This window comes from Myxocyprinus asiaticus, chromosome 19, assembly GCF_019703515.2.
Source record: "Myxocyprinus asiaticus isolate MX2 ecotype Aquarium Trade chromosome 19, UBuf_Myxa_2, whole genome shotgun sequence".
NCBI classification, from domain to species: Eukaryota; Metazoa; Chordata; class Actinopteri; order Cypriniformes; family Catostomidae; genus Myxocyprinus; species Myxocyprinus asiaticus.
Window position 1 is genome coordinate 45,948,685 of NC_059362.1, and position 23,204 is coordinate 45,971,888.

General features: G+C 39.0%; 1 protein-coding gene across 1 annotated transcript in view; it reads left to right on the plus strand.

The window, feature by feature from the left end:
• Positions 1-23,204, plus strand: part of LOC127409606 (rho GTPase-activating protein 39-like) — a 62,386-nt gene that overhangs the window by 31,565 nt on the left and 7,617 nt on the right. Inside the window, exons 3-8 of the mRNA XM_051644286.1 lie at positions 935-2,093; positions 7,964-8,128; positions 15,737-16,136; positions 17,366-17,439; positions 18,546-18,745; positions 19,826-19,917. Of these exons, the coding sequence (XP_051500246.1) occupies positions 935-2,093; positions 7,964-8,128; positions 15,737-16,136; positions 17,366-17,439; positions 18,546-18,745; positions 19,826-19,917 (2,090 nt within the window). The remainder of the gene's footprint in view (positions 1-934; positions 2,094-7,963; positions 8,129-15,736; positions 16,137-17,365; positions 17,440-18,545; positions 18,746-19,825; positions 19,918-23,204) is intronic.

Sequence of the window (23,204 nt, forward strand, 5' to 3'; positions counted from 1 at the left end):
ATCGAAGATTTGTGGCTTTTGGTCTGGCCGAGTCGCTCTCCCTACACTCTTTACACTGTAAACCTAACCCTAACCCTAACCACGACCCCTAACCCCAAACCCTACTTATATATTTGTATATATCGGTACATTTTGCAATAAAAGTTACACATATTGTTCCTATACTTATAATAAGCAACTTTAAATCAATTGTTTTATATTTTTCATAGGGATAACGCTTCAAACTTTAATATTCAAACAGTGTCAGCACTTAAATATTTTCATCCCACTGGGAACGCAGAAAAGAGAAAGGAAGGGTCATGAAATGATTTCGTTTGACAGAGAAGGAGGTGCAGGCTAAGCAAATGAAAGGAGAGAGGGGCATAGAATGTGTAAATTGATTTGAAGGTTGGATATCCATGAATAATTAATTTCCAGAGGAAAACACTGTTCACTTTGTAGTGGGTCTCTCGCTCGGGAAAGAGACAGTGAGAGAGATAAGTTTCTTGTGTTCAGAGTTTTAATTTGGCTACTCCAGGAACCCACAGATTCACACTCACGCTTGGCTGTGTAATCCAATGTGGTCATGGGGAGATTTCGGAAGGTCATTGCAGCCAAGTCCTGAATTGATTTTACACACTTCTTTGTCTTTCACACTCAGAGGCTCTTCCTATATGCTTTAAACTCTCAGACCTCTAAGATTTACATTTTACACATTGGCCTTTGAATGGCTTTTTTGTTGTTTTATTTTTTTCATGACCTCAACTTTTCTGCCAAACAACAATTTGAGATCTCTTGATATGACTCATTTAAACTAACATTAATGTTTAAGTTTACATCCTTTTCGTTTGATAAAGACAGCACAAACGTTTGCTGATAAAGTAAAATTCCTTTTATAAATATCAAACCGAAAATGCAAGGAAAATTCTTTAAGTAAATCTATTCTCTCGCTCAGGTTCAGATGGGGTACTGGGGCCAGAGAGAGGATGCTCATCAAGGTGTCGGATCGAGAACCCAGTTTTCTGTCACAGGGAAACGGATATTCAAGTTCGTCTCCACGCTCCAGACGATCATCCAGCAATGCCCCTTCAGACCCCGAAGCCACGCCCCATTCCCTGTCTGAACGTGGCCAAACGCAATCTCCGTTCCTGAAGAGAGCGGAGCTGGGCGGCACTCAGCGTCGTTGCTCAGGCGACTCCCAGCCATCGTCCCCTCGTTATGCTTATGAACCTCCCCTCTACGAGGAACCGCCCTCGGAATACCAGTCCCCGCCTATATATGAGGAACCACCTGACATGCATTGCGATCCGGACTTTTATGGTTCTGATAGGTCACCGGCACGCAAACCAGGCCTCTACCACTCGCCCAAGCAAAACCCGTCTCCGTACGGTCAACTAGTGTTGACGAGACAGCGGAGCTCCACACCCGAAAAGACATCCAACCAAGGAGATCGAGACTATAGCTCCAGTGGGCGGGACTATAGCTCTGCTGGGAGGGACTACAGCTCCGCCGTGAGGGACTGCAGCTCTGGTGGGCGGGATTATAACTCCAGTGGGCGGGAGTATAGCGTGGCAGGGCGGGAATATGTTAAGCAGCTAGTTTACGTTGAGCAGTCAGGCTCCTCCCCTCGGTTTAGGACGACAGAGCGTCTAATGAGCTACGGGAATAGTTCAAATAGTTTGTCAGCCGGATTGTCATACGGTGGCTCCTTTACGCTACAGCACAGTCACGATGTCAATGGCGGCAATCGAAAACGTAAGAATCGTAAGCCATCTCTTCCGGGAGGGGAGGGGGAAAGCTTGGGAGCGGGTCTCGGGGCGATGATCACTCAAGCTCGATTGGCTTGGGAGGCCCAGCAGATGTTACATCAGCGAGGGGGTGTGTCCTCCGACCAGGGAGGGAAGGATGGGTACGAAAGCGATGGGGCCACGCCCCTGCCTCTGCCTGGGCCGGTGATGCGGGCATTCAGCGAAGACGAAGCCCTTGCGCAACAGGATGGGCACTGGAAGCGTGCAACCTTGGACAGATTGGCGTTTCCTCAAACGCTGTTAGAAAAGAGTTTATCTGTGCAAACCAACCTGGCATCACCGGAACCCTACCTTCACCCATCGCAGGTAATGTATAAAGACATGTTGCATCAGAAACTGTCAACATTACCAAGATTCGCAAATTTATGCCACTGCAACTGATGGGAGATAATTGCCAGATATCTTCTGAAACCAAGGTATTATTGCAACAGTAGGGCCACATTACGATTCATATTGCCATTTATTATAGGTGTTGCAATACACCGCAACTCTCAATGCATCATGATTTATTAGTGGTGCTTGCTATGAAAATATCAGTATTACTATTGCTTCATTCTGCAAAGTTTGTGCTTCAGACTGAATGATTCCTCAAATTATGCAGTTTGTTAAGAAGAGGTGTGCTACTACTTTTCAAAAGCGATCACACTTGCGTCAAAAAAACAGACAAAAATGGTGAAAAAATACCGTAGACTTGCAGTAATAGAGGGACCCAAGCCATATCTAGAAACCTGAATATTATAGAGACTTGGGGTTGGACTCTTATGACTTAAGCCAGTACCTTAGCAACCACCTAGAACACCCTAGCAACTGGAAAGCAATGCTCTTGAAACCAGCCACAACAACCTAGTGTGTGCATGCACCATTCACATTTTATCAAATAAGGTCAAAGTAAGTGTACTGAGTCTAGACTATAATATATGAGTGCACAGTTATTATATTGTACCAAGTTTTGCAGTTATTTGCTGTGCAATAGAAAAGGTGAAACTGTGGGGGTTTTGAATACATTAGAGTTTCATGTCCGTAATGAACTGGATTCCTCAGAGGGTGTTTTTGTGGGCAGCATTAAGTTGAGTTCTTGAGCTCTTTCAGCCCAATATAATGAGCATTTAAATGTCCTGTCACCCTGCTAGAATCATGCCTGAACCGCTAGTTAAATGCTGCCATTGATGTTAATTGGGATGTCTGACCTTAAGATGCCTGTTACCTAACCAGAATATCTTTGTTCTGGGTATATGGGACTCTGTGGGGTCGCAATCTGCAGCTAAACAGTTTCTGGGCGGATTTTTCTTAGGTTCTGCTCCATTTGTTGATAATCATAGTCAAACATACAGTTTTTCCAGTAGAAATGAGAGTATTTAGCCATAAAAACAGGTCTGTGGGCTTGTAATGATGTTGATACATTGTTTATCCTATATGCATTCAGCAGCTCATCTCTGTATCTCTGGAGCACATGCATCAGGCGCGCGGGCTTCCCTCGATATCGTGGCGCAGACCACAAAACTGATGCGACCCATTTAAATTCGAGTGAGAATTTTCTATTTTAAAGTGCTAGAGGAAGTCAAACCTCTCAAACAGTAGACAGCCCAAGACAGTTCTATGCGCCAAAATAAAGGGTTTTTCAAATTACACATCATCATCCTTGCTAAAATTGCTCACAGTTTTACAGTAGCAATAGAGCACAACTTTTTCAGCTGTCTTGGTTCCGGAAGTATTTTCCGCATTCATTTCTTCCATTGAGTTTTTATAAAATCCTTCATAAAAGAGTTGTAAGCCATGAACCGAACCAACCAGCTACGAGGAGAATCACAACACGAATTTTGTTTTGAGGCAAAAAAAGTAATTGAAAATCAGACTTAAAGACAAAGATACAAGACTGTGTACTTTACCGTCTTTCATGAGGGCACGGACTACAATCCCATGAAGCATTGTGAATGATGTCATTGAATAAAAAATTATTATATTAAAAACTATTGATTTTAGGTTGTTGATTATAAGTATAGAAACAATATATTTTATATTTATTGCAAAATATTCCGATATGTACAAATATAGAAGTAGTTTAAGGGTGAAGGGAGACCAACTTGACTATGTCATTCATGGGAGTGGGCGTTCGCTCAGAGGCACGTTTCGCGGGTTTCGATGGCCGCGGTTCTCTGATTGGTGGATCTTTCTCTGCTGTACCATGGGTAATGTAATTTTTTACCATGTATTGCACTATCAAACACAATTTTTAAACAATGAAGTTGAGATAACGCAGACAGATGGCTTCTTTAAAGTTTTTTAAGTTATCGTTGAAAATCAATTAGTCTATGGGATAAATGAATGGGAATTTTACTTCCGTAACCAGAGGGTTGCACTCTATTATAACTGTGATATTTTGACAAAAATATTTTTAGAATCTATTTGACCTTATTTTTATTACAACTCTGGCAGTTGTAGTTAAAGTTTCTAAATGTGTTCAGGCTACTATTTTTTCATAAACATGCTAGCAATGCCTAGCTAAGTGTTAAAACCTGCTAGCAACATGCTAACAACATGTTAAAACATGCTAGCAATGTCTAGCTAAGTGTTAAAACATGCTAGAAACATGCTAAAACATGTTAGCAATGCCTAGCTAAGTGCTAAAACATGATAGCAACATATTAATACATGATAACAATGTCTAGCTAAATGCTAAAACATGCTAGCAATGGCTAGCTAAGTGCTAAAACATGCTAGCAATGCCTAGCTAAGTGCTACAACATGGTAGCAACATGCTAAAAACATGCTAATGATATGTTAAAACGGGTTAGTAATGCCTAGCTAAGTGCTAAAACATGGTAGAAACATGTTAACAACATTCTACCAGCATGTTAAAACAGGTTAGTAATGTCTAGCTTAGTGCTAAAACATGCTAGCAACATACTAAAACATGCTAACAACGTCTAGCTAAGTGCTAAAACATGCTGACAACATGCTAAATCACATTATCAGTGGCTAGCTAAGTGCTAAAGCATGCTAGCAATGCCTAGTTAAGTGTTAAAAATGCTAGCAACATGTTAAACTGGCTAGCAATGCCTAGCTAAGTGTTAAAACATGTTAGCAACATGCTAGCAACATGCTAGCAGCATGTTAAACTTGCTAACAATGTCTAGCTATGTGTTAAAACATGTTTTTAATATGCTAGCAACTTGCTATTAGCAATGGCAATCTAATTGCTAAAACATTCTATCAACATGCTAAAACATGCTAGCTATGCCTAGATAAGTGTTAAAGCGTGCTAGCAACATGCTAAAACATGCTAGCAACATGCTAAAACATGCTAGCAATGCCTAGATAACTGCTAAACCTTTGTCTACAAACTTTATCATCTAGTTATTTTTATTATTTTAGAAAGACTAGCTACAATGACCTAAACACAGTAATGAGGAGCCATTTATTGTCTAACCTGTGCTTATATGCTGGGGTTAAATTGGGATTTTTGAGGTCAAATGTAAAATCTGTGTACTGAAGCTGAGAACAACTGGTCTCGTGATTCAGTAGCATTGATAGTTGTTATATGTGTTAAATCGGCTTACATTATGAATTATTTGTATTTATGTTGATTAAAAATAGTGCAAGTAATTTTCTTTGTTGAGGGATTTCATTATTTGACAGTAAAGATAATAAAAGCACAGTTTGTTATTCATAAAAATACATATCTGCAGGGCCAGTTAGAACTGTCTTGTCAGTGTTTGGGAATGTGTCAGCCTCATTTATCCAGGCAGACTTTTGGCAGACATACATTTATCTAGCAGTACTTGCACACTTCCCTTCACACAGACACACCCTGCTGTTAGCATATTAATAATTCAGAATGTGCAGTTTTAAGGCTCTTCACTGAGTTACTCTTATGTAAGACATCATGTCATAGACTCCACACACAATCAAAAAACACACTGACTAAATAATCAGCTGTGTAACAACCGCAATGTACTAATAATCGCTAAGAACACCCTAAAAACTATATAGCAACGCACTAGCAACCACCCAGAGCACACTAGCAACCACATAGCAACATACTAACAACCGCTCATTTGCTCAGTTATACACTGTATGTGGTGTTTTTTACTGTTTTATCATCCAGCAGGTGAAAATCTTACATAAAATAACAGCAAACCGCTCCTCAACAAGACACGTGATTTGAGGTATCATTCATATCTGGGGCACAAACAAACAATCACAACACCATAGTAACCACATAGCTATGTGCTATCAACCAATAAGAACACCCTGGCAACCACATAGCAACACACAACTACTCAGAACACCCTAGCAACCACACAGCAACATGCTAACAACCACTCAGAACACCCTAGCAACCACACAGCAATGTGTTAACAACCACTCAGAACACCCTAACAACCATATACAGTAGCAACACACTAACAACCACTCAGAACAGCCTACAAACCACATAACAATGTGCTGCTAACAACCACTCAGAACACCCTAAAAACTAACCCAGAGCACCCTAGCAACCACATAGCAATGTACTAAAAACCGCTCACTTACACCCTAGCAATCACAAAGCAATGTACTAACAACCACTCAGGACACCCTAGCAACCACATAGCAATGCGCTAACAACCACTCAGAACAGCCTACAAACCAAATAACAATGTGCTGCTAACAACCACTCAGAACACCCTAAAAACTAAATAGCAATGCACTAGCAACCACCCAGAGCATCCTAGCAACCACATAGCAACACACTAACAACCGCTCAGAACACCCTAGCAACCACATAGCAACACGCTAACAACCTCTCAGAACAGCCTGCTAACCACATAACAATGTGCTGTTAACAATCACTCAGAAGACCCTAAAAACTAAATAGCAATGCACTAGCAACCACCCAGAGCACCCTAGCAACAACATAGCTACGTACTAACAATAACTCGGAACACCTTAGCAACCACATAGCAACACGCTAACAACCACTCAGAACAGCCTACAAACCACATAACAATGTGCTGATAACAACCACTCAGAAGACCTAAAAACTAAATAGCAACGCACTAGCAACCACTCAGAACACCCTAGCAACCACATAGCAATGTACTAACAACTGCTTAGAACACCCTAGCAACCACATAGCAATGTGCTAACAACCACTCAGAAAACCCTAAAAACCAAATAGCAATGCACTAGCAACCACCCAGATCACCCTAGCAACCACATAGCAACGTTCTAACAACCACTCAGAACACCCTAGCAACCACATAGCAACGGACTAACAACTGCTCAGAACTCCCTAGCAACCACATAGCAATGCGCTAACAACCAGTAAGAACACCCTAGCAACCACAGAGCAACACATTATCAGCTACTCAGAACACCCTAGCAACCACAGAGCAACACGTTAGCAACTACTCAGAACACCCTAGTAACCACATAGCAACATGCAAGCATCTACCCAGATCACCCAAGCAACTACACAGCAACACGCAAGCAACTGCTCAGATCACCCTAGTGTAACAGGAGCCAGCTGGTACGTGATAGCTGTGCAGTGTGTAAACCTCACTCCCCTGGCCTCAAGAGGCGCACTAGCAACTGACGCTAGAGGCTGTAGCCTTTATCCTCCTCGTTAGCACGTCCACCTCCCATGACTGGCTGACGCTGGTTCGAATCCAGCTCGGCACGGTCTAGCAGGACAGGTTACACTAGCAACCACCTAGCAATGTGCTAACAACTACCCAAATCACCCTAGCAACCACATAGCAACACGCAAGCAACCACTCAGACACTCTAGCACTGTGGCTTAATTAATATATTGTATATGGCATTTGTTTTATTTTGTTTTGTGTACATGCTTGTTTAACTTAAAATTTGAATATGTTTCATTCATAATCACTGATGTTACCAATTGGCACTTTCACGGCAAGAAAATGTTTTCTTTATCAGTATTTTTGTCTTTGGGTTTTTGTATTTGTCAATTTCAAAGAATCTGAAATTTCATAATTGTATAATTGGAGCCTTAGGGGGGTCTTTTTGTTATTTTGTTGTCGTTGTTCTCATTATTTTTTGGATTTGACTCATCGGACTCTCTGTTTTCCTGATCTTGACTCTGTCCTGAGGTAGAAGCTGTTTCAATATCTGTGCTTCCTGAATGCCTATGTTTAACATCACCATACAATGTTTTCTTTCTTCCTCAGTCGGAAGATCTCGGAGCGTGTTCTCAGTTTGAGGCAAGTCGGAATGCCCGGAATATGATGCCCAGCGCGAGCTGTGGCATTTTCCCAGAATTCACGCTTCGCAAACCATCCTCAGAAACTGACATCGAGAACTGGGCGTCCAAACACTTCAACAGGCACACACAGGTACACACTCATACTTACACTCGATTTTTACACATAAATACACAGATATTAAAGGATTATTTCACCCCAAAATGATTTTTTTTATTATCATTTACTCACCTTCTTGTCATTCCAACCCAGTATTATTTTCTTTTTACATAAAACACAAAATGTTTGGTAGAATGTCCAAGCAGCTGTTTTTCATAGATCAAAAGCAGACAGTAATTTTTACTGCCAAGCATCATTCACTTCCATTGTAAGTGTCTCACTGTAACCTTGATTTGTGCTTTTTTTTTTTTTAAGAAAAGGAGAGACAAGTTTAAATAAATGTTTTGTGGTTATCAAAAATATGCTACAAAACCCGGAATATTCCTTTAAGGCCATGTTCACGTTGTTTAACCTTGTGCGACCCAGCGTCCTCATATGAGGACATTGGGTTTTGGCTTCCCTGTACCCTATACATAATTTAAACTAATTTAAACCGACTGTCCTCATCTCAGCAGACTCTAGGCTTTCATGTAAAGGTAAAATTATCAAAACCATTACTTTGATTCAGAATTGATTAAGCTAATTTCTAATTTTTCAAATGCTACAGCACTGGCTACCACTTGTTTGTTTGACAATGCAGTGAGAGAACACTGAGATTTTGTTTCCAAAGTAGAGAAAAAAATTTTAATAAAAAGATTTATACGCAAAGCTGAAAAAATTCCATGACATAGACTTGCTGTCTTATGGAGCCCCTTAGAGGACAATGCGGGAATTTTATTCTGAAATAGTTTTGCGTTCCCTCACAATAGTTTTGTGTTCCCTAAAAAGAAGTTTCGTTTGCCCTCTTAATAGTTTCTGTTCCCTCACAATAAGTTTTGTGTGCCCTCTTAATAGTTTCTGTTCCCTCACAATAAGTTTTGTGTGCCCTCTAATAGTTTCTTTTCCCTCACAATAAGTTTTGTGTGCCCTCTTAATAGTTTCTTTTCCCTCACAATAAGTTTTGTGTGCCCTCTTAATAGTTTCTGTTCCCTCACAATAAGTTTTGTGTGCCGTCTTAATAGTTTCTGTTCCCTCACAATAAGTTTTGTGTGCCCTCTAATAGTTTCTGTTCCCTCACAATAAGTTTTGTGTGCCCTCTTAATAGTTTCTGTTCCCTCACAATAAGTTTTGTGTGCCCTCTTAATAGTTTCTGTTCCCTCACAATAAGTTTTGTGTGCCCTCTAATAGTTTCTGTTCCCTCACAATAAGTTTTGTGTGCCCTCTTAATAGTTTCTGTTCCCTCACAATAAGTTTTGTGTGCCCTCTAATAGTTTCTGTTCCCTCACAATAAGTTTTGTGTGCCCTCTAATAGTTTGTTCACTCACAATAAGTTTTGTGTGCCCTCTTAATAGTTTCTGTTCCCTCACAATAAGTTTTGTGTGCCCTCTAATAGTTTCTGTTCCCTCACAATAAGTTTTGTGTGCCCTCTAATAGTTTCTGTTCCCTCACAATAAGTTTTGTGTGCCCTCTTAATAGTTTCTGTTCCCTCACAATAAGTTTTGTGTGCCCTCTAATAGTTTCTGTTCCCTCACAATAAGTTTTGTGTGCCCTCTTAATAGTTTCTGTTCCCTCACAATAAGTTTTGTGTGCCCTCTTAATAGTTTCTGTTCCCTCACAATAAGTTTTGTGTGCCCTCTTAATAGTTTCTGTTCCCTCACAATAAGTTTTGTGTGCCCTCTTAATAGTTTCTGTTCCCTCACAATAAGTTTTGTGTGCCCTCTTAATAGTTTCTGTTCCCTCACAATAAGTTTTGTGTGCCCTCTTAATAGTTTCTGTTCCCTCACAATAAGTTTTGTGTGCCCTCTTAATAGTTTCTGTTCCCTCACAATAAGTTTTGTGTGCCCTCTTAATAGTTTCTGTTCCCTCACAATAAGTTTTGTGTGCCCTCTTAATAGTTTCTGTTCCCTCACAATAAGTTTTGTGTGCCCTCTTAATAGTTTCTGTTCCCTCACAATAAGTTTTGTGTGCCCTCTTAATAGTTTCTGTTCCCTCACAATACGTTTTGTGTGCCCTCTAATAGTTTCTGTTCCCTCACAATACGTTTTGTGTGCCCTCTAATAGTTTCTGTTCCCTCACAATAAGTTTTGTGTGCCCTCTAATAGTTTCTGTTCCCTCACAATAAGTTTTGTGTGCCCTCTTAATAGTTTCTGTTCCCTCACAATAAGTTTTGTGTGCCCTCTTAATAGTTTCTGTTCCCTCACAATAAGTTTTGTGTGCCCTCTTAATAGTTTCTGTTCCCTCACAATAAGTTTTGTGTGCCCTCTTAATAGTTTCTGTTCCCTCACAATACGTTTTGTGTGCCCTCTAATAGTTTCTGTTCACTCACAATAAGTTTTGCGTTCCCTCACAATAAGTTTTGTGTGCCCTCTAATAGTTTCTGTTCCCTCACAATAAGTTTTGTGTGCCCTCTAATAGTTTCTGTTCCCTCACAATAAGTTTTGTGTGCCCTCTAATAGTTTCTGTTTCCTCACAATACGTTTTGTGTGCCCTCTAATAGTTTCTGTTCCCTCACAATAAGTTTTGTGTGCCCTCTAATAGTTTCTGTTCCCTCACAATAAGTTTTGTGTGCCCTCTAATAGTTTCTGTTCCCTCACAATAAGTTTTGTGTGCCCTCTAATAGTTTCTGTTCCCTCACAATAAGTTTTGTGTGCCCTCTTAATAGTTTCTGTTCCCTCACAATAAGTTTTGTGTGCCCTCTTAATAGTTTCTGTTCCCTCACAATAAGTTTTGTGTGCCCTCTTAATAGTTTCTGTTCCCTCACAATAAGTTTTGTGTGCCCTCTTAATAGTTTCTGTTCCCTCACAATAAGTTTTGTGTGCCCTCTTAATAGTTTCTGTTCCCTCACAATACGTTTTGTGTGCCCTCTTAATAGTTTCTGTTCCCTCACAATAAGTTTTGTGTGCCCTCTAATAGTTTCTGTTCCCTCACAATAAGTTTTGTGTGCCCTCTAATAGTTTGTTCACTCACAATAAGTTTTGTGTGCCCTCTTAATAGTTTCTGTTCCCTCACAATAAGTTTTGTGTGCCCTCTTAATAGTTTCTGTTCCCTCGCATTAAGTTTTGTGTGCCCTCTTAATAGTTTCTGTTCCCTCACAATAAGTTTTGTGTGCCCTCTAATAGTTTCTGTTCCCTCACAATAAGTTTTGTGTGCCCTCTTAATAGTTTCTGTTCACTCACAATAAGTTTTGTGTGCCCTCTAATAGTTTCTGTTCCCTCACAATAAGTTTTGTGTGCCCTCTTAATAGTTTCTGTTCCCTCACAATAAGTTTTGTGTGCCCTCTAATAGTTTCTGTTCCCTCACAATAAGTTTTGTGTGCCCTCTTAATAGTTTCTGTTCCCTCGCAATACGTTTTGTGTGCCCTCTAATAGTTTCTGTTCCCTCACAATAAGTTTTGTGTGCCCTCTTAATAGTTTCTGTTCCCTCACAATAAGTTTTGTGTGCCCTCTTAATAGTTTCTGTTCCCTCACAATAAGTTTTGTGTGCCCTCTAATAGTTTCTGTTCACTCACAATAAGTTTTGTGTGCCCTCTAATAGTTTCTGTTCACTCACAATAAGTTTTGTGTGCCCTCTAATAGTTTCTGTTCACTCACAATAAGTTTTGTGTGCCCTCTAATAGTTTCTGTTCACTCACAATAAGTTTTGTGTGCCCTCTAATAGTTTCTGTTCACTCACAATAAGTTTTGTGTGCCCTCTAATAGTTTCTGTTCCCTCACAATAAGTTTTGTGTGCCCTCTAATAGTTTCTGTTCACTCACAATAAGTTTTGTGTGCCCTCTAATAGTTTCTGTTCACTCACAATAAGTTTTGTGTGCCCTCTAATAGTTTCTGTTCACTCACAATAAGTTTTGTGTGCCCTCTAATAGTTTCTGTTCACTCACAATAAGTTTTGTGTGCCCTCTAATAGTTTCTGTTCACTCACAATAAGTTTTGTGTGCCCTCTAATAGTTTCTGTTCACTCACAATAAGTTTTGTGTGCCCTCTAATAGTTTCTGTTCCCTCACAATAAGTTTTGTGTGCCCTCTAATAGTTTCTGTTCCCTCACAATAAGTTTTGTGTGCCCTCTAATAGTTTCTGTTCCCTCGCAATAAGTTTTGTGTGCCCTCTTAATAGTTTCTGTTCCCTCGCAATAAGTTTTGTGTGCCCTCTTAATAGTTTCTGTTCCCTCACAATAAGTTTTGTGTGCCCTCTTAATAGTTTCTGTTCCCTCACAATAAGTTTTGTGTGCCCTCTTAATAGTTTCTGTTCCCTCACAATAAGTTTTGTGTGCCCTCTTAATAGTTTCTGTTCCCTCACAATAAGTTTTGTGTGCCCTCTTAATAGTTTCTGTTCCCTCACAATAAGTTTTGTGTGCCCTCTTAATAGTTTCTGTTCCCTCACAATAAGTTTTGTGTGCCCTCTTAATAGTTTCTGTTCCCTCACAATAAGTTTTGTGTGCCCTCTTAATAGTTTCTGTTCCCTCACAATAAGTTTTGTGTGCCCTCTAATAGTTTCTGTTCCCTCACAATAAGTTTTGTGTGCCCTCTTAATAGTTTCTGTTCCCTCACAATAAGTTTTGTGTGCCCTCTAATAGTTTCTGTTCCCTCACAATAAGTTTTGTGTGCCCTCTTAATAGTTTCTGTTCCCTCACAATAAGTTTTGTGTGCCCTCTAATAGTTTCTGTTCCCTCACAATAAGTTTTGTGTGCCCTCTTAATAGTTTCTGTTCACTCACAATAAGTTTTGCGTTCCCTCACAATAAGTTTTGTGTGCCCTCTTAATAGTTTCTGTTCCCTCACAATACGTTTTGTGTGCCCTCTAATAGTTTCTGTTCCCTCACAATAAGTTTTGTGTGCCCTCTTAATAGTTTCTGTTCCCTCACAATAAGTTTTGTGTGCCCTCTTAATAGTTTCTGTTCCCTCACAATAAGTTTTGTGTGCCCTCTAATAGTTTCTGTTCCCTCACAATAAGTTTTGTGTGCCCTCTAATAGTTTCTGTTCACTCACAATAAGTTTTGTGTGCCCTCTAATAGTTTCTGTTCCCTCACAATAAGTTTTGTGTGCCCTCTTAATAGTTTCTGTTCCCTCACAATAAGTTTTGTGTGCCCTCTTAATAGTTTCTGTTCCCTCACAATAAGTTTTGTGTGCCCTCTTAATAGTTTCTGTTCCCTCACAATAAGTTTTGTGTGCCCTCTTAATAGTTTCTGTTCCCTCACAATAAGTTTTGTGTGCCCTCTTAATAGTTTCTGTTCCCTCACAATAAGTTTTGTGTGCCCTCTTAATAGTTTCTGTTCCCTCACAATAAGTTTTGTGTGCCCTCTTAATAGTTTCTGTTCCCTCACAATAAGTTTTGTGTGCCCTCTTAATAGTTTCTGTTCCCTCACAATAAGTTTTGTGTGCCCTCTTAATAGTTTCTGTTCCCTCACAATAAGTTTTGTGTGCCCTCTAATAGTTTCTGTTCCCTCACAATAAGTTTTGTGTGCCCTCTAATAGTTTCTGTTCCCTCACAATAAGTTTTGTGTGCCCTCTTAATAGTTTCTGTTCCCTCACAATAAGTTTTGTGTGCCCTCTAATAGTTTCTGTTCCCTCACAATAAGTTTTGTGTGCCCTCTAATAGTTTCTGTTCCCTCACAATAAGTTTTGTGTGCCCTCTAATAGTTTCTGTTCCCTCACAATAAGTTTTGTGTGCCCTCTAATAGTTTCTGTTCCCTCACAATAAGTTTTGTGTGCCCTCTTAATAGTTTCTGTTCCCTCACAATAAGTTTTGTGTGCCCTCTAATAGTTTCTGTTCCCTCACAATAAGTTTTGTGTGCCCTCTTAATAGTTTCTGTTCCCTCACAATAAGTTTTGTGTGCCCTCTTAATAGTTTCTGTTCCCTCACAATAAGTTTTGTGTGCCCTCTAATAGTTTCTGTTCCCTCACAATAAGTTTTGTGTGCCCTCTAATAGTTTCTGTTCCCTCACAATAAGTTTTGTGTGCCCTCTAATAGTTTCTGTTCCCTCACAATAAGTTTTGTGTGCCCTCTTAATAGTTTCTGTTCCCTCACAATAAGTTTTGTGTGCCCTCTTAATAGTTTCTGTTCCCTCACAATAAGTTTTGTGTGCCCTCTAATAGTTTCTGTTCCCTCACAATAAGTTTTGTGTGCCCTCTTAATAGTTTCTGTTCCCTCACAATAAGTTTTGTGTGCCCTCTAATAGTTTCTGTTCCCTCACAATAAGTTTTGTGTGCCCTCTTAATAGTTTCTGTTCCCTCACAATAAGTTTTGTGTGCCCTCTTAATAGTTTCTGTTCCCTCACAATAAGTTTTGTGTGCCCTCTTAATAGTTTCTGTTCCCTCACAATAAGTTTTGTGTGCCCTCTTAATAGTTTCTGTTCCCTCACAATAAGTTTTGTGTGCCCTCTAATAGTTTCTGTTCCCTCGCAATAAGTTTTGCGTTCCCTCGCAATAATTTTTGCCTTCTTTCGCAATAGTGTTGCTTTCTCTCCCAATATGTTTTGCATTCCCTCTCAATAGTTTTGCGTTCCCTTGCAATAGTTTTGCGTTCCCTCGCAATAAGTTTTAGGTTCCCTCTCAGTAGTTTTGCATTTCCTCGCAATAAGTTTTGCATTACCTCGCAATAGTGTTGCGTTCCGTCACAATAAATGTTCCATGTTTTTACTACAGTAATCATATTTTTGCCGTTATATCCGTAGTGAAACCATAGTGATAATACAGGAAAACGAAAACTGTGGTAATAAAAATCATAATTTCATGGTTTTCCTAAAAATCATGGTTTTACCATGCAAATACCGTTGTTTAACTATGGTTTTGGCAGAAAACATGTTTTTTCTGTAGTAATATTTTAGTAACCATGACTGTTGTTGGCTAACTGTTTTATTTATTTATTTATTCTTTTTGACAGAAACCATGTCCTCTAAGGGGCTCCGTACTGTCCCCATATAAGGACATACATTTTTAGGCAAACTGTTTGCTGTTCTAAGAAGTTGCGTTGTTTGCATTGTTATTATGTTTGCATGGTTATTAGGTGCTACTAGTTACAAATCATCAAGGAAAATGCACACAGCAATTTGTAAAAGACTTTGTAAAACGCTCTCCATTAACGCATACTTTCGAAAGCGATGAAGTTCGGAAACTGAAAATTGAGTTTTTAAACAAAAACGTATTTGTGTAGGCGTGGCCTAATGCTGAATTCATGTGCTATCTGAATTATTGTAAATACTAGTTTCCCACTCAAGTTGCACATGAACGACCCCTGAAGACATAATTATGACTGGAAACTCCATAGTCAGTTAACTGATTAATATGTATTATGTCTCAAAATAAAATTTCTTCAAGAAATATGCATGAACAAACCTGGCGTTGCCCATGTTTCATGTTCTTTCTGACAACAAAGCACTTGAACGCGACGTACTCGTAATTACCACTTCAGAGGTTTGATTTTGCTACGTTCACACCTCTCATCCCAACTCAAAGAGTTTTACTTCATCGAAAACAGAGACTTTCGAAAACGCTCCCCATTACCGCTTTGGAAAAAGATGATGTTAAAAAATTACAAAAAGAGTTATCCAATTAATTGAATGGATTCATATGGGTGTGGCCTAAGGTAACTGCACCTCCTCTGGCTTCCAGGGTCTGTTTAGGAGGAAGGTCTCCATTGCTAACATGCTAGCATGGAGCAGCGAGCCCATCAAGAAACCAATGATCGTAACGACCGACCGGACCGTCAAACGTGAAGCTGTGGACCTCTTTAAACTCATCCAGACGTACATGGGGGACCGGCGAGGGAAAGGTGACCCGCTGGCGGTGGCTCTGGAGGTGGCCGTGAGGGGCTGGAGCTGTCAGGGACTGAGAGATGAGCTCTACATCCAGCTGTGCCGACAGACCACTGAGAACTTCCGTTACGACAGTCTCCAAAGGGGCTGGGAGCTCATGGCCATCTGTCTGGCTTTCTTCCCACCCACCCCTCGATTCCACAGCTACCTGGAGGGCTACATCTACAGACACATGGACCCGCTGAATGACACCAAGGGTAAGACACAGAATAACACACGCAATGCCCAAACTCTAACTTCATTTTGAGTAAATCCAACTAAAAAAAGCACTCCACAGGATGTTGTAAATTTGTATCATGCATCATGAACCAGGATACATATGTCACGATTCAATATGTTGCAATGCAATATCATAATTGGATTGCAATTTTTACTCATTCTAAAATAATGTTATTTTTTAACTTTAATAAAACAACAAACTCAATATAATGATATCCCTTAAAGGTATAGTCCACCCAAAAATGAAAATTCATGCCGTTTCATTCGTATGACTTTCTTTCTTCTGTGGAACACAAACTAAAATATTTCATGGAGATATGAAGTGTTTATATCCTTACAATGCATGTCAATGGGGTACAAACTTCCAAGCTTCAAAAAGTGAGTCCGAAAGACTTGAGTGTTTTAATCCATGTCTTCTGAAGTAATATGATAGCTTTGGGTGAGACACCAACGCATGTGCGTAACAACGTAAGTTCATGCGAGAACGTGGAGCGCATATGTATCAAGCGCAAAGACGCGTGAATGAGCTTCTCTCATGAACCTGCTTAGGAGAGCTGGGCAGAAGTGAAGATTTTTGGTGAATAAGGACTGAATTTATGCTTTGCTTCTCACCCAAAGCTATCATATCACTTCAGAAGACATGGAATAAACCAAACAATTTTCGAAGTGTGCATCAATGCTGTTTCAGCTAACATAGTATTACTCACAAGGAGAGTTTGTAGAAAAATAGCGATTTGTTTTTATATTTATTTTAGGGTGATTCATTTATCTAGATGCATACTGTGTGCAAATGCAACATGAAGGCCAAAGTATACTTCAGTTTTCCGTGTGCCCCTACGTCTAGCACACAGTGTACAAGATGCAACTTCCGTCATTAGTACAGTATGCCTAAACTGTCCGCGTGCAGCCAAGTTTTTCTAGACAAATGGACCGTCCAAGTCTGCTACAGTGAACGGCAGATGCACGCGCACAAAGCAGTGATAGTACGCAATGCGTCTGTACGAGCTCGCAATCAAAAGTATACACTAGCCTTAATGCGCAGAGGGGTTTGTGGTACGAAGACGCAATTTGATGATCTGGTCTAGTTTGAAGTATGTACTTTCCCATCACCCATAGTAGAAGTATGCAAATTGGTACAAAGCCTGTGAACGTGTGCTGCTTTAACTGTTCACATTGACCTGACAAGAATTGTATTTTTCTGTTGCAGGAGTAGCGATAAGCAGCTATGCAAAATACTGTTACCGTAAACTCCAGAAGGCTGCGCTTACAGGAGCTAAGAAGGTTTGTGGCTTTAACCAATCACTTGTATTTATTAGTGGTATCTTCTAATACAAACATCACTACTTACAGCGAGTGATTTGAACCAACTTCTAACAGTATTAAACGTTCAGTGTGTAAGTGGTCCTGCAGCGTTTGTGCTCCAGACATGAATAATCATGTGTCTTGTTGAGGTTTGGTCTGCTGTTACTTTACTAAGAGATCACACTTAACATTTTCACCTTAAAAAATCCCATAGACAATGTTTACAATTTATTGCCTTTGTATAAATGCTTCATCAGCTTTTTTTTTCCATCTCATTCACATTTTCTACATATTTCTCTAATATAATTCTCTAATCGTCTCTGTAAGTTTGGTGTCGCCTGTGCTAACTGGCCGTAAAGTGGTGGGAAGGCCTGGTTTGGCCTGCTATTTAACCATTTTTAATTAACATTCAGTTAGTTTCTGGAGTTCTCCTATTACCCTGGTGTGTTTCAGATAGTCTTGTTGTGTTGCGATGGTGATGTAGATGTCGACCACAGTGTTACATGATCGAGTGTCATCACACCTGCGTGACAGGACGTTCCTGATGCATTGATGGATTTCGATATTAGTGCCTTGTGCTTTTGTGTGAAAGAGGCTTGTGTGTGAAAGTTTTATTCGCTTCAGTTATTGATGCCAGTCACCCACGGAGATTCCAGTCTGTGAAAATGGGTGTTAAAAGGGACTTTGTGTGTGTGTAGGGAAGTGTATGCCAGACACACAGCAGGGTAACGCTTGAACACTGGCTGTGCGCCAAAATCTAGTGAGCTGCCTACATAGGCAACATTTTAAGAAGTCATTCTAAGACACCAAAATGATGTTAAGCATCATTGCATGTCCCCTTTGTAGAGAAGGCGATCTCAGGATGCATTATGTATGATTATTAATCATTTGGAAGTGAAGGAAAAAAATGATTTTCAAGTTTCTACATAAAGTGTTTTAATTAAGTCACTTATGAGGTTTCATTTAATTTATGCTGCTCCCTTTCAAGGCAGTAGACAGTATGGCAGCTTTCTAGGTTTTGGAACAGAGCCAGTATTGTCTAGTTTGTTAATCTGATTAACCAAGTGTGCATGCCTCTCGTCTAGGGTTTGAACAAGCCCTCGATAGAAGAGATCGCCCATGCTCGCAACGCCATCTTCAGGCCCTCCATGTTCGGTTCGTCTCTGGAGGAAGTGATGTCGATGCAGAAGGAACGTTACCCTGATCGACAGTTGCCATGGGTACAGACCCGCCTCTCAGAGGAAGTGCTGGGCTTGAACGGAGATCAGATGGAAGGCATCTTCAGGTCAGATATGATCCATAAATATATATTACACTGGTATAGAGTAGGGATGCACCGATGTATCGGCTGCCGATATTGATCGGCAAGTTATTGACCAAATGAAAACCATTGGCGTATTGGTTATAAGCATGAAAATGCTGATTTGAAAAACAGATGGTTAATTGATAATAATTTGTTGCACACTTAGTAAAAACTCCGAAAACAGTGATATGATGACAAAATAAATAAGTGGCAAAATATCGGTATCGGCCAATATCGGTGCATCCTTATTATAGAGTATTGGTTTCCAAACAACGACTGGACGATATTGCAAAAAATTTAAAAAATATAAAAAATTACTGTTCATGTATTTGTTGTGAAACGGCTCAAAAGGGTGATTTTTTTTTTTTTTTTTTTTTTTTTTTTTTTTTTGTGCAGTCAGTAGCCAAGTAGATTCAAAATGTTTATTGCGCAAAGTAAAAACTTTTAAAATGTAATTAAATTTAATTATTTTTAACTCATCCTTTTTTATTTACCCCTTTATTTTCATCATTTATTTACTCAGTTCTTCTTTATTTTTTACAGTGAATATTTGTGTATCGTAAGTAATTTATTGTAATATTGTAAAAGTTAGCAATAAACATTTTTTACTATTTACTTTGGAAAACTTTGCACTGTTTTCACTAAATGAACATAAGAAAGACATGCACCAACATAATGCGTAGTAATAAACAGCTATATTCCTACATATATTTTTACAAAATCAATTTATGAAAAATGCTACTTCTGTGAACATTTCGAAAGAATTAATAAATTGAAAGAGATAACTTGAACTCAACGTTAACGCTGTTTGTGCTACTGAATCAGATGCGGCATTAAAACGTGTCTTAATTCTCTCGTATTTACGAGTCGCGAGCAAAGTAAGGATTGCGACATACTCATTAGGCCAAATAAATAACTGAAAAATAAAAAAAATCAAGTGACTTTCTTATTATCCTTGGAACTCGAATGGAGGAATTATTACCGGCGTTGCTGTTGTTTCATCTGATGTTCAGTCTGACACTTGTGTGTTATAATGTGTGTTTATGTGTGTGTGTTTCTCAGGGTTCCAGGTGATATTGATGAAGTAAACGCACTGAAGTTACAGGTGGACCAGTGGAAGATACCGACAGGCCTGGAAGACCCACATATTCCAGGTATCACATGATCCTTCGCCCACAATGTTTGTAGTTTAACGCAAGCTGCATTTTAATTTGCATAATTCGATTATGCACTAAACATATGTACTTCACTAATGATGGGAAAGTACAGTGCATACGTTTGAGCACAACTGGTGTGTTCAAGTCGTGTTGGAATGATCGTATTTACGAGTTGAGCGCACATGAACGGCACCACAAAGTCATAATTACGAATGGGAAACTCGATTTTTGACAAACTCCCAGACTTTCCGAGTTTTGGCCGTGACGAATTAAGAATCATGACGTTTTTTTTGGATTTTGGCTGTGCAGTTTAGTTTGCATGCATTTTTTGTACTGCTGGTTTATGCAGAGACAAGCGTTTGCAACAAAACTTTGATTAGCACAAAAAATAATTTTGAATCTTGTCCCTCCTTTTCTTTAACCTCCTGAGACCCCCGCGTGACTGCTGTGTGCATTTTCCATTTCCCTTTTTGATTTGTGACTAGTAGCACCTAATAAACGAGCAAAAAAAAAAAAAATAAATAAATAACCATTTCTAGAGCAAATAGTTTTCCTAAAAAATGTATGTCCACATATGTGGACAGCAGAACTAAGTTGTGAAATGTAAAAAAATATCAAGTTATAGAAAGTCAGATTTATTTCTTTTTTTTTTTTTTCATCAAATAGTTTCTTATGTTTCCAGGAGTGTTGATTATTCATGTTTTTGAGACGTTACAGACATTACATCATAAATTAGCATAATTAATTCTGATTCAAAGTCCAGCATCATCCAATCACTGTCAACCATGTTAAAATAAAATGATACATTATAAATTCTGAATCTATGTACTGATTATCATTGTCACATGTCTGTCAAACATGTTGAGTGATCCAAACATCATCTGCAGCCTGAAACTGAACTTTTGATCAGATTTTAGGAGTGAATGCACTTAACTGCATAGAGAGCTATAGGATGCTCCCTTGCTCCCTATTTAGTGAATGACTTAACCTCCAGTGTGCTGTCTGTCTGCACTGATCTCAGAACAGTTTGAAATGCACCTTATTTTCATCATAACTCCATATAAAGCCTCTGAAAGACACATTTTACAGCTTTTGTATGAACTCATTTATTCTCAATGTGATAATACACAATAAATATAAGAATGCATTTATTAATGTTAATGAATAGAACCGTATTGTACAGTGATAACAAAATAAAATATAACAAAATGTATATTAAAATGAAATGAAATGGCCCACAGATGTGTTAGAGTTGAACATGTTTTATTCTGCTTTTGAGGAAATGTGGTGCCAGTGTACACATATGTGGACATCATGTTTATCAGCGCGCAGATGCGTGAAAAATGAACGGATTGTTTAAAGCGGCATATCAAACGAAACTACAGACTCTCTTCTTTACAACCAAACAGGTTTCAATAAAATAACTTGAAGAGATTTCTTACCAGAGGCACTTTTGTTGGCGCTGTGTCCGTAGGAGCGCTTCACGGAAATCGACAGCGTGTTGTTGTGTCACGTGACTCGGTGCGCCAGACGTTTAACCCTTAAATGACAGTCTAGAGTCTTATGAACTGTATTCAGTCAGTTTTTGTTCATTTTAACTATGCATTGTGTATAGCGAAGCCAAAACACAAAGTCTACGCATGTGGACACAAGGTCGCATGAGGTTAAAAAAAGCAGAACTCGAGGTTACAGTGAGGCACTTACAATGGAAGTCAATGGGGCCAATAATCTGTAAACGGTAAAATACTCTCTGTTTAGATACAAAACGTAAACAATGTGTGTGTTAACATGATTTTAGTGTGATAAAATCACTTACCGCATCTGTGTAAAGTTATATACAATTTTACAACTTCGTTTCCATGTCAATGTAATGTTTATATAAAATGATAAGCTTCACATTTCTGCTTTTAAACCCTCCAGAAATTGGCCCCATTGACTTCCATTGTAAGTGTCTCACTGGAACCTCGATTTCTGCTTTTTTTTAAAGAAAAGGAGGGATGAGTCAAAATGTATTTTTGTAAATTGAGTTTAACTTGGAATATTTCATGACTTGTTTTTTACAGTGTAGTTGTGCTAACTGCAATTAGTCCACCTCTGTATCGTTTATTGCTGTTACACACACACACACACACACACACACACACACACCTGTAGCTGCAGGCTTTCTGCAATGCCCCATTTCTCTCAGAATATAAATAGCTCAAATTTCCCACACACAGTGGGCAGACCAACATCTCCTCAAGCCTTTTCACTAACACAATATTTCTGCACCTTTAAATGTGGAAAGCAGTTATAAATTATGGTTTATTTCTTTGGGTGATTCTGACTGTAATCTTCCAGTTTGTTGCGTTTCCTAGAAATGGACGCATATTATTTACAGCATTGCTCTCACTCATTGGCCCATATTCATGAAGTGTGTCCCATTGGAACTGTTCTTGGAAATCTGATTCCAGGTCAGACCATGAAAACTAATAAAGCCATTATTACCCACTAACACACTTCTGACTTGCCGCTCTTAAATTATAAATACTGACCTGAACTGCATTATTAATTTCACAAACAGGATCAGCAGAAAGTCTGGTGTACTTCGCCATCAATTCTGGCCAAGAAGCACCAACTTCAACAGGAAGCAATTGTTTGACTGGCATGAACTGTAAAGCAAACAATGAAAGTTCACTTTTTTAAACTGACATTTAATAGTGGGTAAATCTGAAACCAATTACACTGCAATAATAGACCTTTACGATGATTGTAGCTCAGACTGCACTAAAGAAATCATTTGAAAATGTGTTTTGACATTGTCAGGATTTTCATTCATCCAAAAAACAAAAAAACGAGTTAATCTTGTGAAAACACGTCCAGGTCATAAGAAATTACATTTTACATTAAGAAGCCTAAAATAAAAAAGCCTATTTTATGAGCCAAATACATTAAACTCAGTTTTTCACAATTCCTGACATTTAATCATAGAAAACATTCCCTGTCTTAGGTCAGTTAGGATCACTACTTTATTTTAAGAATGTGAAATGTCAGAATAATAGTAGAGAGAATGATTTATTTCAGCTTTTATTTCTTTCATCACATTCCCAGTGGGTCAGAAGTTTACATACACTTTGTTAGTATTTGGTAGCATTGCCTTTAAATTGTTTAACTTGGGTCAAATGTTTTGGGGATCCTTCCACAAGCTTCTCACAATAAGTTGCTGGAATTTTGTCCCATTCCTCCAGACAGAACTGGTGTAACTGAGTCAGGTTTGTAGGCCTCTTTGCTCGCACATGCTTTTT